The sequence below is a fragment of the Cebus imitator genome, unplaced genomic scaffold (assembly GCF_001604975.1).
Source record: "Cebus imitator isolate Cc_AM_T3 unplaced genomic scaffold, Cebus_imitator-1.0 Scaffold85, whole genome shotgun sequence".
NCBI lineage: Eukaryota > Metazoa > Chordata > Mammalia > Primates > Cebidae > Cebus > Cebus imitator.
Window position 1 is genome coordinate 7282990 of NW_016107400.1, and position 12310 is coordinate 7295299.

General features: G+C 37.1%; 1 protein-coding gene across 10 annotated transcripts in view; it reads left to right on the forward strand.

The window, feature by feature from the left end:
- TNRC6A (trinucleotide repeat containing adaptor 6A) overlaps positions 1 to 12310 on the forward strand; it is a 221366-nt gene that overhangs the window by 161453 nt on the left and 47603 nt on the right. For 9 of the 10 annotated variants that reach the window (XM_037740596.1, XM_037740592.1, XM_037740593.1 and 6 more), the window contains one exon: positions 11361 to 11777. The exons of the other annotated variant lie outside the window; for it this stretch is intronic. In XM_037740596.1, coding sequence (XP_037596524.1) covers positions 11361 to 11777 — 417 coding nt within the window. The remainder of the gene's footprint in view (positions 1 to 11360; positions 11778 to 12310) is intronic. 10 annotated transcript variants of the gene reach the window in all.

Below are 12310 nucleotides of genomic sequence, written 5' to 3' on the forward strand. Positions count from 1 at the left end.
ATCAGCTGTGTTTCTCTTTGTGTTGATTTTTTTTTTTTTTTTTTTTTTTTTTTTTGTTTATTTTTTTTTTTTTTTTTTTTTTTTTTTTTTTTTTTTTTTTTTTTTGAGTTTTTTTTTTTTTTTTTTTTTTTGAGATGGAGTCTCACTCTGTCGCCAGGCTGGAGTGTAGTGCCTCAGTCTCAGCTCACCACAGTCTCCGCCTCCGGGGCTCAAGCGTTTCTCATGCCTCAGCCTCCCAAGTAGCTGGGACTACAGGTGCATGCCACCATGCCCGGCTAATTTTTGTATCTTTAGTAGAGGTGGGGTTTCACCATGTTGGCCAGGATGGTCTCAATCTCCTGACTTCGTGATCTGCCTGTCTCGGCCTCCCAAAGTGCTGGGATTACAAGCGTGAGCCACCACACCTGGCCAGTGTTGGTAATTTAAGGTGGTTAGTGTTTGGGTAGAAGATAGAGTACCACTGGGCACAGTGGCTCATGCTTGTAATCCCAACATTTTTGGAGGCAGAGGTGGGTGGAACCCTTGAGGTCAGGAATTCGAGACCAGCCTGGCCAACATGGTGAAACCCCATCTCTACATTTTTGTATTTGTAAAAATATTTTTTTTAAATATAAAAGTTAGCTGGGCATGGTGGCCTATACCTATAGTCCCAGCTACTCAGGAGGCTGAGGCATGAGAATCACTTGAACCAGGGAGGCAGAGGCTGCAGTGAGCCGAGATCACACCACTGCCCTCCAGCCTGGGCCAACCAACAGGGCTCCATCTCAAAAAAAGGAACCAGAGCTTGAGGAAGCAGAGCTAGGTACTTCCCTAAGGGCCAGGAAAATATATACTTCCCGATTTTCTAGAATTTGTGAAATGAATTAAAATGAAGTCAGTTTAATTTAATATTTATTTTAAATTTGATGTCTAATTTTTAACTCATTAAAATATCTTGCTGTTTGGTATTTTTTTCTAGGAAGTTTTCAACAGAAATATTAAGATTGCTTGTGCTTGTGTAAAATATAAATACAGTTATATTTTATATCAGTTTTTAAATCTTCATTTTTAAGTTTTTAAACAGCCATTTAATTCAAATGACTTGCTAAGAATTGGCAAAAATTAATGGATTGGCAAGCATGTAACATTTTCCAGATCAACAACTGGCACCTAAAGCTGCAGCCATTTACTACAACAGAAATTCTAACACTGCATCTTATGTGTATCAGCTTAAAAGCTAGACTTCCCCTCTGTGCCCCTCAGCATTCCAGAACCGACTGAAGTTAGTGCTGGACAGGGGATATATATTATACAGAGGAAGTAAGTTATAAATCATCTGGTATGCTTATTAATGAGCAAGAAGAGGATTTTTGTAGTAGTACAGTGTTTGGCCATGTTTTATATAAGTTTGATTTATGAACTCATTTTAATTGAATAGAACTGCACTTTACATTGTTCAGCTACCTGGCTTCTCTGCCCCTTGCAGTCTCTTAAAATATAATGAGAAAGAATTCAACTTATGGGGCCTCAAATGCAAGTTGGAAGAAGTTGGCTCAGTACTTTGATAGCAGTAAAATGACACTATGCTTTTCCTCCATTTTTTACTGAAAGCTGCAGAGTGGTAAAGCAACAGAAGTTGGAAACACCTTTCTTTGGAATTTTCTTGGTGTAGAGAATTTTCTAATCTGCTTTGAAGTTCTCATCAGGTTTGTGACTTTTGAAAATCTGTGCCCTAATGTAATAATGCTGCTGGTGTTCAGGAAAGCTGGAAGAACTGATTGTACCCAAACTTGTTTGCTCTCCGTCTGAATATTAGGCAAATTCTTTCATGTTAAAATTATTGAAAGCTACCTTTTTATTTTAATGGAACAGCTAGAATAATTGGTTTCAGAGTTTAGGATTAAAGAGAATACAATTAGATATTAGAAATTAACAATAGAGAAGAAAGAAATATGTGATGTTGTCTGATAAATAGTTAAATCTTAAATGTGCTAGGTTATATGTTAACTTTTCTTCTATCTATAAGACTTTCATTTTTTGGCTCGTAACATAAAATACTTGCCTGTAATATTTTAAAGAAATCTTATTAAATAATCTGTGGGTGGCACTTTTAAAAAATATTCGAATACTTGTACCTTAAGGATTTTTTAAGCATCAAGCATTCAATTAACCTGAGCAGTAGAAATTTTGTCTTGTGATTTTAAAACACGTTTCTTGATTTGTTAGTGAATTGTTTTAGTACACCTTTGTCTTACTGAATAATGCCTAATCTCATTTGTTTGAGGAGTAAAAAAAATTTTCTTAATTACAACGAAAGATACTTAGGAAAATTATATGTTGTTGCTCTTATTTGAGCATAACATTTTCTAACTGAAGAGCTCTCATTGGTATACTCCATCTTGTCTTCTAGGAGCTTAACCTGGTAGTTTTGTGTTTTCCTGTATAACGACACATATAGTAATTTTAGGTAAATTTAAAATTTGCCAAGAAGTATTAAAAAGCACTTTATATTCTATAGGTGTTTACTAAGTAATATTTTCTAGAGATCAGCTTAGCACTCCAGCCTGTTAAAGTGACATCGTGTGTTAAAGTAGCATTTTGTGTACTGAATATCTGCCAGTATTTTAGAAGATTTACAATGTAGCCAGTATGAAAACTGTTACACAAAGTTAAATAGTAGATTTTGAAGGATAGGAATAATGTAAGGCCTTGAGGTATTAAGGCATGGAAATTGATGTTTTGGGATTGGTAGTATTCAAAGATGATTGTTGGCTGGTTCACATTTAAATTGTTTCTGTTAAACTTGTAGATAGTCAAAGTAAATTCATTAAATGTTTTCTGAAATCAATTTATTAAAGTTACATTATAAAGTATTTTAAACATTTAAAGAAGTATTAATTGAAATAGTATGACAAATTTAGAACTTGATATATGTAGAACTTTGGCTATATTGTCTATTCTTGGGTTTCACATGACTATAAGACAGTTGCTATCCAGTTTTTTCAATTAAGCGACTATTTTTAAAAACAGTTTTAGACTTACAGAATATGTTTTTATATAAGAAATATCAGGAAAGCTTGTAGAGTAGCAAAGCTTAGCAAAAATTAATTTATTTTTCGTATTGGTTCACTTTATTGTTTCGCAAAGTGGGAGGTCCTGATTTGGAACACAGACTAGGAAAATGTAGAGTGAATTCTTGAATAGATAATTTTTCCATTCTTAAAAGTTAACCTTGTCCATTTTTTGGACCAGTTAAAATTTTTCCCATTTCTTTAAAACTGTTAAATAGATGGGTGAGTCACAGTATGAGCCCCCCGTCCCAAAAAAAAAAAAAAAAAAAAAAAAAAACCTTTAAAAATATAGCCCTTTACTAGATATCTGTGTTGTATCCTAGCTAAATGAAATTCCTTTCCATTAAAATCTTTTTCTGATATTATGGACCAGTGCAATCTCAGGGCTAGAGAACCTTCTCACATTAATAATCTCAGTGACTGGACTTGTCTTGCTCTCTCCATGCTGGCTATAGGTATTTTTCAGAGCAGAGATTTATTTAAAACTACTGAAGCATTCAGCAGCATACTAACCAGTGACCATCATCATTCTTACTCTTTCTTTTGATCGTTCTTTTTTTTTTTTTCCTTTTCTGGCTCTTCATTATTCCACCTCTTGAATGTTGATATTCCACAGTGTTTAATCCTCAGTATTGTTCTATCTTTTTTTGTATAGATCCAGTCACTTTGAGTATGCTTGACAATTCCTGGATTTTCATTCAACCAACAGTTCTTGAGCATTTGCTGTGCTTGGTTCAGGAAATGCTAGTGATATAGTGAAGGAGAAATAAGAAACCAGCACTTAGAAAGTACATTGACTGCATTGTAAGGGATTTTTTAAAGAGTTTTATCAGAATAGAGGAGGGCAATCTCGTCATAACATGCTTCTAAGATACGTCCAATCTAGGGGTGGGGAAAATCAGTTGTTTCCTAGGCAAAATGAACAAAAAGATTTGCAAGAAAGATATCAAGGCATTTTGGGCAAAAGAAATAGTGTGAAAGAGCCTGGTACCTTTTGGGGAATTGCAAGTATTTGGTTTGGTGAAAAAGAATGCGGTGAGTGTGGACATAGCAGGATATGAATCTGGTAAAAGGTAGAGAGGGGCTGTGCCAAGGAGTTTAGAAAGGAGTTCTGAAAGTGGTTTTATGATACTGATAACTTGGGGCAGGTAGATGATAGATTTGGGGAGGCATGAAAGTGGGTGGGGCGGGGATCAAGACTTGAGCCAGGCAGGCAGTCCCATTAGGAGGTTTTTGTAAGAGTAAAGTGTTGAGGGCCTAAAGCACAGGAGCAGCATTAGAGACACAGGATGCATTTGAATTTTATCAAGGAGGTAATTTGTTGGGCCTGTTGACTGACTAGATATAGAGGGGTAGGGAGAAATTGAGGAAGAAATGCCTGCTTGAGTAACTACATAGTTAGTAAAGCCATTACCTAAAATGAACAGTTTCTCTCTCGTCACTCTGGCAGTCATGACTTATTCCTGCCTTTACTTCCCTTCTTCTGTCTGCTGCTTAAACTCATTCTTTAGGTTTTGTCATTTCTTTTTCTACAACTGTCTTCCCACCTGTATGTTGAATCTTAAATCCATATTTTTAATCCAGACTTTTTTGAACTCCAGAACCATATATTCAGTTGGATCCCATGTGTGCATATCCTGTAGTAGGGCTTCTCGAAGTTTATCTGAGGGCAGGATTCCTAGGAGGCTCCCTGAAACTCTTTCATGATATCCATAAGGTCAAATCTATTTTCATAATAACAGGAAGACTTTATTTGCCTGTTTCACTTTTATTTTCTTATGAGTATATAGTGGAGTTTTCCAGAGGTGACACAATGGGATATCACCACAAATTGGATGCAGGCGCATATGTGAGAATCCACCTGCCTTCTGTTAAGCCAGGTGTTAAACTTGCAGAAATGTAAAACAGTGCCATGCTTCTCACTAATTTTGTTTTGGAAAATACAGTAATTTTTTAAAATGTATCTATGTTCATATGTAATAAATTTAACTCACTTCAAATGTTTGTGTAAACTTTTATTATGGCAAATATATGTATAACACACACAAATGAAACCATTTGGAGCTCTCAGTGTTTCAGAGTATAAAGAACTCTTAAGACCAAAACATTTGAGATGTGAGTCAGTGGAGACAGAGTGGTTTAGTAACTTGCCCATGGTTATATAGCTAGTAAGTTGCAGAGCTGAGATTTGAATGCAGCCAGCCTTTTGAACCTATACTTCTTGTCCTGGTTTAGGTAAGATTAATATTATATGCTTCTTGAAGAGGTTACACACCCATCCACACACATCCCCTTTTAAGTTAGCTGGTTGCTTTTTATTTTATTTTATTCATTCATTGGTTCATTCAGGAATTGGGGCCATACCATGTTGCCCAGGCCTGACTTGAACTTTTTGGCTCAAGCATTTCTCTTGCCTCAGGACTACAAGCATGTGCTACTATGCCTGGCTTTTTTTTTTTTTTTTTTTTTTAAATGCCTGGTGTGTTTTGGAGGGATAAATCTTAAGAGACCCTTTCAGAGTTCCTGCTGTTATACTAGAGGACCTTCTACTTCCTTGTGAGCCTGTTTTGGTAAATTGTGTTTAATAAAGCAGAGTCTGGAAAACTACAGCCTGCAAGTGAAATCTGGCCCACTGCCTGGTTTTGCATATGCAGTGCTATGGAATGTAGTCACATCCATTCGTTTGCATTTACCTGTTGTCTATGGCTGCTCTGGTGCTACAGTGGCAGTCGAGTAGTTGTCACAGACTCTATGAGTCTGCAAAGCCAAAAATATTTACTGTCTCATCTTTACAGAAAGAACTTGCCAATCCCTATTGTACAACATAGTTCAATTTAGTTGGGTTTTGTTTTACTGAGATAGATTGCACATAATCTCCACATTCAAATTTGTGTCTTTTTTATTCTCAGTGCTATTTATATCTCTTGTTTTTATTCCCATTGTTTGGGATGACTAAAATTTAGTCTGACTTATTGGTAATAGTGTTATGTTGGTGTTCCATCTTTTACTGTGCTCTGCAACAATTTAAATATCATTAGATTTAGAAACACATGTTTCTTTTTCTTTTTTCTTTTTTTGAAACAAGGGCTTGCTGTTGCCCAGGCTGGAGTGCAGTGGTATGATCTTGTCTCACTGCAGCCTCCACCTCCTGGGTTCAAGCAATTCTGCCTCAGCTTTCCGAGTAACTGCCAACACAGTCACACACCACCATGCCTGGCTAATTCTTGTATTTTTAGTAGAGATGGGGTTTTACCATGTTAGCCAGGATGGTCTCCAACTCCTGACCTCAGGTGATACACCTGCCTTGGCCTCCCAAAGTGCTGCAATTACAGGTACCTAGCCCAAGATACATGTTTCTTAAAAGCACACTATTGGCTGGGTGCAGGCTCACGTCTGTATTCCCTGCACTTTGGGAGACCAAGGCAGATGGATCACAAGGTCAGGAGATTGAGACCAGGCTGGCCAACATGGCAAAACCTCGTCTCTACTGAAAGTACAAAAATTAACCAGGCATGGAGACGGGCATCTGTAATCCCAGCTATTAGGGAGGCTGAGGCAGGAGAATCACTTGAAACTGGGAGGTGGAGGTTGCAGTAAGCCAAGATGATGCCACTGCACTCTAGCCTGGGCAATAAGAGCAATACTCCATCTGAAAAACAACAAAGGTATTTTTTTTCAGGGTGCGGTGGCGCATACCTGAAGTCCCAGCACTTTGGGAGGCTGAGGTGGGTGGATCGCCTGAGGTCAGGAGTTTGAGACCAGCCTGACTAACATGGTTCAACCCCATCTTTACTAAATACAAAAAATTAGCTGGGGGTGGTGGCACATGCCTGTAATCCCAGCTACTTGGGAGGCTAAGGCAGGAGAATCGCTTCAACCCGGGAGGCGAAGGTTGCAGTGAGCTGAGATCATGCCACTGCACCCTGGTGCACACCTGTAATCCCAGCTACTCCTCAGGCTGAGGCAAAAGAATCACTTGAACTGGGGAGGTGGAGGTTGCAGTGAGCCAAGATTGCACCACTGTTCCCCAGCCTGGGTGTCTCCAAAAACAGGTATACACTAGTGAAAAAGAAAAAAGTATGGTAGTATTAAATCAGGGAAACTATCTGAGCCTGATGGACACTTTCATAAATTTCTCTTATTTCTTCTATGTAAACTAGTTAATTTATTTAGATTTCCTGCCTTTTCTATGGTCAGTGTTAAATTACTCCCTGCTCCAGCTTTTCAAACTATTTATAGACTTGAACATAAAGAAATATATTAATTTCAGAAATTTTTTTTTCACATTTTCATTTTTAAAAATGTTGACTTTTTTCATAGAAGCATGCCTTGGATTTATTGATTTACTTTTAAAGTCATTGATCTCTCTTTTATATTTACTAATTTCATCTTTCTATTTCCTTTGCTTTAGCATGTGTGGGTTTTTTCCCCCTTCATGAGCTGGATGCGTTATGTTCTTGTTTATTGGAAATAAGGCTATGAATTATTTTTTGAGCACCTTCTTTAGCTGGATCTTAAACTGTATTGTATGCAGTGTTTTCACTGTTGTTTTATTGGTAACCCTGTAGTTTTGGTGTTTATGTATTCTTCATCTTGAAATTTACTTTATTCTTTTTTTGTTTGTTTTTAGCTGCAAAGTTTGTGTTACGCAACTGAAATTTATGTAAGGCAGATTTTTATTTGCTAGTTTTGTCATTTTAGTGACATTGCATTGTAATCCAGAAATATACACTGTATTATTTCCAGCCTTTGCAATTTTGTTTATGTTTTCTTTACTGCTGAATGGCATATATGTGCGTGTGTGTGCGCATGCACGTATGTGCATGCATGCTTATTAACTTCTTATGATTGTTTCATGGGTACTTGTCAAAAAGACATTATCTGTTTTCAAGGTACGTGGTTTTGCTTTTTTCTGGTTTTCTCTGTCTCCATTTATTTTACATGTTTTGATATTATGAGGCTTGACATATGAAAGTGCTTAATTGCTCGTGTCTGTTTAGTTGTTTCTTTTATGAATATGCAGTTTCTCTTATCCTTTATAATGCTTTTCTCTTCGAATTTTATTTTATCTGATATCAATATTGTTTTCAATTTTCTTAGCATTTCTTGTTTGTATATCTTCCTCTCTACTGTTTTTTTTTGTTTGTTTGTTTGTTTCAATTTTGCTGCATTTTTAGGATTGCATTTTACAAGGTATATTCTTTAAGTTTGTTTTTCCTTTCTTTAAGAGGCTTTAACTTTTAACAAGTGAATTTACAGCATTCACATTATTGTAATACAGATATTTTGGTACTTCTATTTAGCATCCTAGCTTGTGTTAACGAGAACTTTGAAATTTTTTTAAATTCCATTTTCCATGTCTGTTGAATAGATGAAGTTTTCTAATTTTCTTTTTTCTCCCCTTCCAATGGTTTGGGTGATTATGAACATAATTAACTTAAAAGTTTAGCTATACATATGCCATAGCCAGAATTATTCAGTATTAGTATCTGTTATGTAGCAACCCCCACCTGTGTTCGCTGTTTGCTCCTTCTTTACTCATTGTTTCTATGTCTTATTTTATATCTGAGATTGTACTTCAGATTAGCTTCATTTAATAATCAGTAGTTACATTATCTTGATGTCTTTACTGGTTTTAATGAAGTTTTCTGGTCCCAGAAATGAATACCTATCTCAGCCTTGTTTTCCATGTGGTACTTTACTAATGAGAAGTACAGCAGTTACTTGAGTTTTAGGTAGGGGTGAGGTTGCGAGGTGAAAAATATTGATGTTGCTTCTGAACTTCTGGTCACTTTTCATTTAGTGTTAGGGTTCTTATACATGCCTTCATATAGATAATTCACAGTGTTTGTATCTAGGTTATCTTCTGGTTCGTTGATATAAAAGCATCTTCCTGCTCCTTTCTCACACACCCTGTTTGGGTGTAAAATAGTTGTCACAATTTTTTTTTTTTTTTAATATTTAGATTTTTAAAGTAGTGAAGTTACAACAAGCCTATATTACAGCAGCAGGTAAATACTGCTTAAGTTGATGCTCAATTGCCAAATGCCACACTGAGTCCAGTACTAAGCATGTAAAAGCTGAGTGAGCATTTTTATGTTCCTTATAATGTTATAGTTACATATATAGTTGTCCCTTGGTATCTGTGAAGGATTGGTTCCAGGACCCCCATTGGATACCAAAATTCATGGATGTTCAAGTCCCTTATATAAAAAGGTGTAGTATTTGCATATAAACTACACACATTCTCCTGTATGTGTTGAATCATCTGTAGATTACATACAATACGAAATGTAACGTAAATACTGTGTAAATAGTTGCATTGGTTTTTATTTTTTATTTTATTTTTTTGGTTTATTTGCTTAGTATTTTTGGTCTATGGTTGGTTGAATCTGTGGGTGGGACACACATGGATTTGGAGGGCTGCCTATATTTTATCTTCATTTGGTTTCAGAGGTACTTTGGAATATTCTAGTGCTATATTGTCCTCATGAAGTGTTTTTGATAGCCAATATTTGCTTATTACCGCGTGAGGCACATAAAGGAATTTATGTTATTGCTACATATAGAAGTATTATATTGTCTGGGAGACAAACTTTTCACACATAATTAGGCCTAGAAAGTACTTTGCTCCAATTATCAGTAAGACACTGGTTAGTGAGCGTCAAGAATGGAAAGGATTACAAACAATAGATGGAACGTTTGTAATTTTTCACTGTAATTCTTCCTGAACTACAATTCATTTGTATTACATTAGAAAAATTGAAGTCACATTGAAAAAAAATAAGAGACCAAGATCATATATTATATTAAAAAGTATAAATGACACAGACTAGATTTACCAGATGTTCACAGAAGAAAGAAAATGGGGAGACTAGTTTGTTAGGTGAAGGGAGGCTAGAGCTGAGTGTGTGGAAGAGGAAGTTGGTGGCTGTTGTAAACTCAGGTGACCAAGGCTTTACTCACAGCGTTATACATATTGTAGGCATTTGATAAAGATTTCTTTTGGACACGGTAATAACTTCTGTTGACTGAGTGGTTACAACACACTGGGCACTTGACCAAGACTGTTTCTACTTTATAGAGGAGAACGACACAGAGATAACCCAGGTGGTGAGTGGTGGGCTGTTTTAATTCCAGGATGAGAGCTGTGAATCCTTGAATGGAGACTTTTCTCTGAGTGTCCTCACCAGTAACATGGGTGTGTTTCACTTCACTTATCTGACAGTGGTATCTGTGAGGATGTATTAAAAAATTTCATAGAAACATGCAACTGCTACAAAAGTATAAGGTGGTATTGTGTCTGTCATTAATGAATAGTCACTGTTTATATAGCCTTATGTTCTGTATTTTATAAACATGAAGACATTTAACCTTAGGATAGCTCTACGAGGTGTGGGTACTATCTCCATTTTACTGAGAAAACAGCTGGCTCAGTTAGGTTTATACAACTTGCTCAAAGATACAAAGTTTGTAAAGGCAGGGCTGGGGTTGAAACCTGGCACCAAAAGCTTATACACCATGCCATCTCTGTACTTCTCCAACTGGGTTTACTTACACTGGCTTAAGGCATTTCCATCAGTTTTCTTTCTGTCTTAACCCCTCTTTTATGAGTCAAAAAGTTCCTTATTTGCAGTTTCTGATTTATTTTTCAGATTTAAGATAGAGCATCCAGATTATTTCTCTCATTTTGATTCATCTTACAGATTTATTATCTTTGTCTTTCCTTCTGTATTCTGAGTTTGTCTTATATGATTCAGATTTTACATTTTTAACAAGGACAGACATTGTTAACTTTGCCTTTTTGTAAGAAAACCAGCAGGTTGTTTTCTATCCTTGTGGTGTTGTTCTTGTGTTATCTTCCAAAGATGAAAAATAGAGACCAAACGCATTGACAATGAGGCAGAATAAGAACAGTTGCCAGGGAATTGAGGATTCTCTTAGGACTACTGAAAATTGATTGGTCACATTTGTTCTTTGAGTTGTTGTGAGTTCCCTGATTTTGTAATGACCTGATGATGTCTTTGACCAGAGTGTAATGTGGGAAGAGATGGTAAACATGAGTTGTCATCTTGGCCAAAGGTCCCCGGGCCGTTATTGGATAGGTAGTTAGCAGAAGTGAATTTGACTCTTGGCAGTGATATCTCCTAACAAAATTTGAGCCTGTAAATAAGGATATCCCTGCTCACAGAAAGCTTCTGTTTTTTTAGGATTTTTTTTTTTTTTAGCGCCTTTGAATTTAGATGGCTTACTTTGGAGGTACACTTTACTGGCTAATCTTTTCCACCCCTTTTCTTTTGTTGGGATTAGTGCCAGAACAGATAAAGCCCAGTGTAAGCCAGCCTCAGCCTGCCAACTCTAATAACGGCACTTCCACAGCAACCAGCACTAATAATAATGCCAAGCGAGCTACAGCCAACAATCAGCAGCCACAGCAGCAGCAGCAGCAGCAGCAACAGCAGCAGCAGCAGCCGCAGCAGCAGCAGCCACAGCCGCAGCAGCCACAGCAGCAGCCACAGGCCTTGCCTCGGTATCCTCGTGAAGTACCTCCACGATTTCGCCACCAGGAACACAAACAGCTTCTAAAGAGGGGTCAGCATTTTCCTGTCATAGCAGCAAACCTGGGATCTGCTGTTAAAGTGTTAAACAGCCAGTCAGAAAGCAGTGCTTTAACAAATCAACAGCCACAAAATAACGGAGAGGTGCAGAACAGCAAAAACCAGTCAGGTGAGAGAAGGCATTTCTTACGAGACTCACGCCTTGTCATCATTAGCTGTATAGCAAGTTGATAAATTCGTAGATTTTTGGTGATGTATTGTATTCATCAGCATCTGGGCTTTAATATAAGAGTTCTTTACAGAGAGTTATGAATGGGGAATCTTAAATGATTATTTTAATCACTTATTTTCCCTTCAGGTTCTGCCCGTTTTAATAAGAAGCTTATAGCTAAAGTTGACTGTAACACTGTAGCTAAAATTGAGTACCCCTTCCCCTCAAGCCATGTGCTGAGCAGTTATACATATTAATTGCATTTAATCTTCAACAGCCTTATGAGATGGAGTTCTTACCTCCACTTTCAGTAAAGGAGGCAGCTGACACACCAAGAAATTAAATAGCTTGCTCAAGATCATTTAGTTATCACATGCCATAAAAAGACGGCACTCGGCTGGGCGGGGTGGCTCACGCCTGTAATCCCAGCACTTTGGGAGGCCGAGGCGGGTGGATCACGAGGTCAAGAGATCAAGACCATCCTGGTCAAC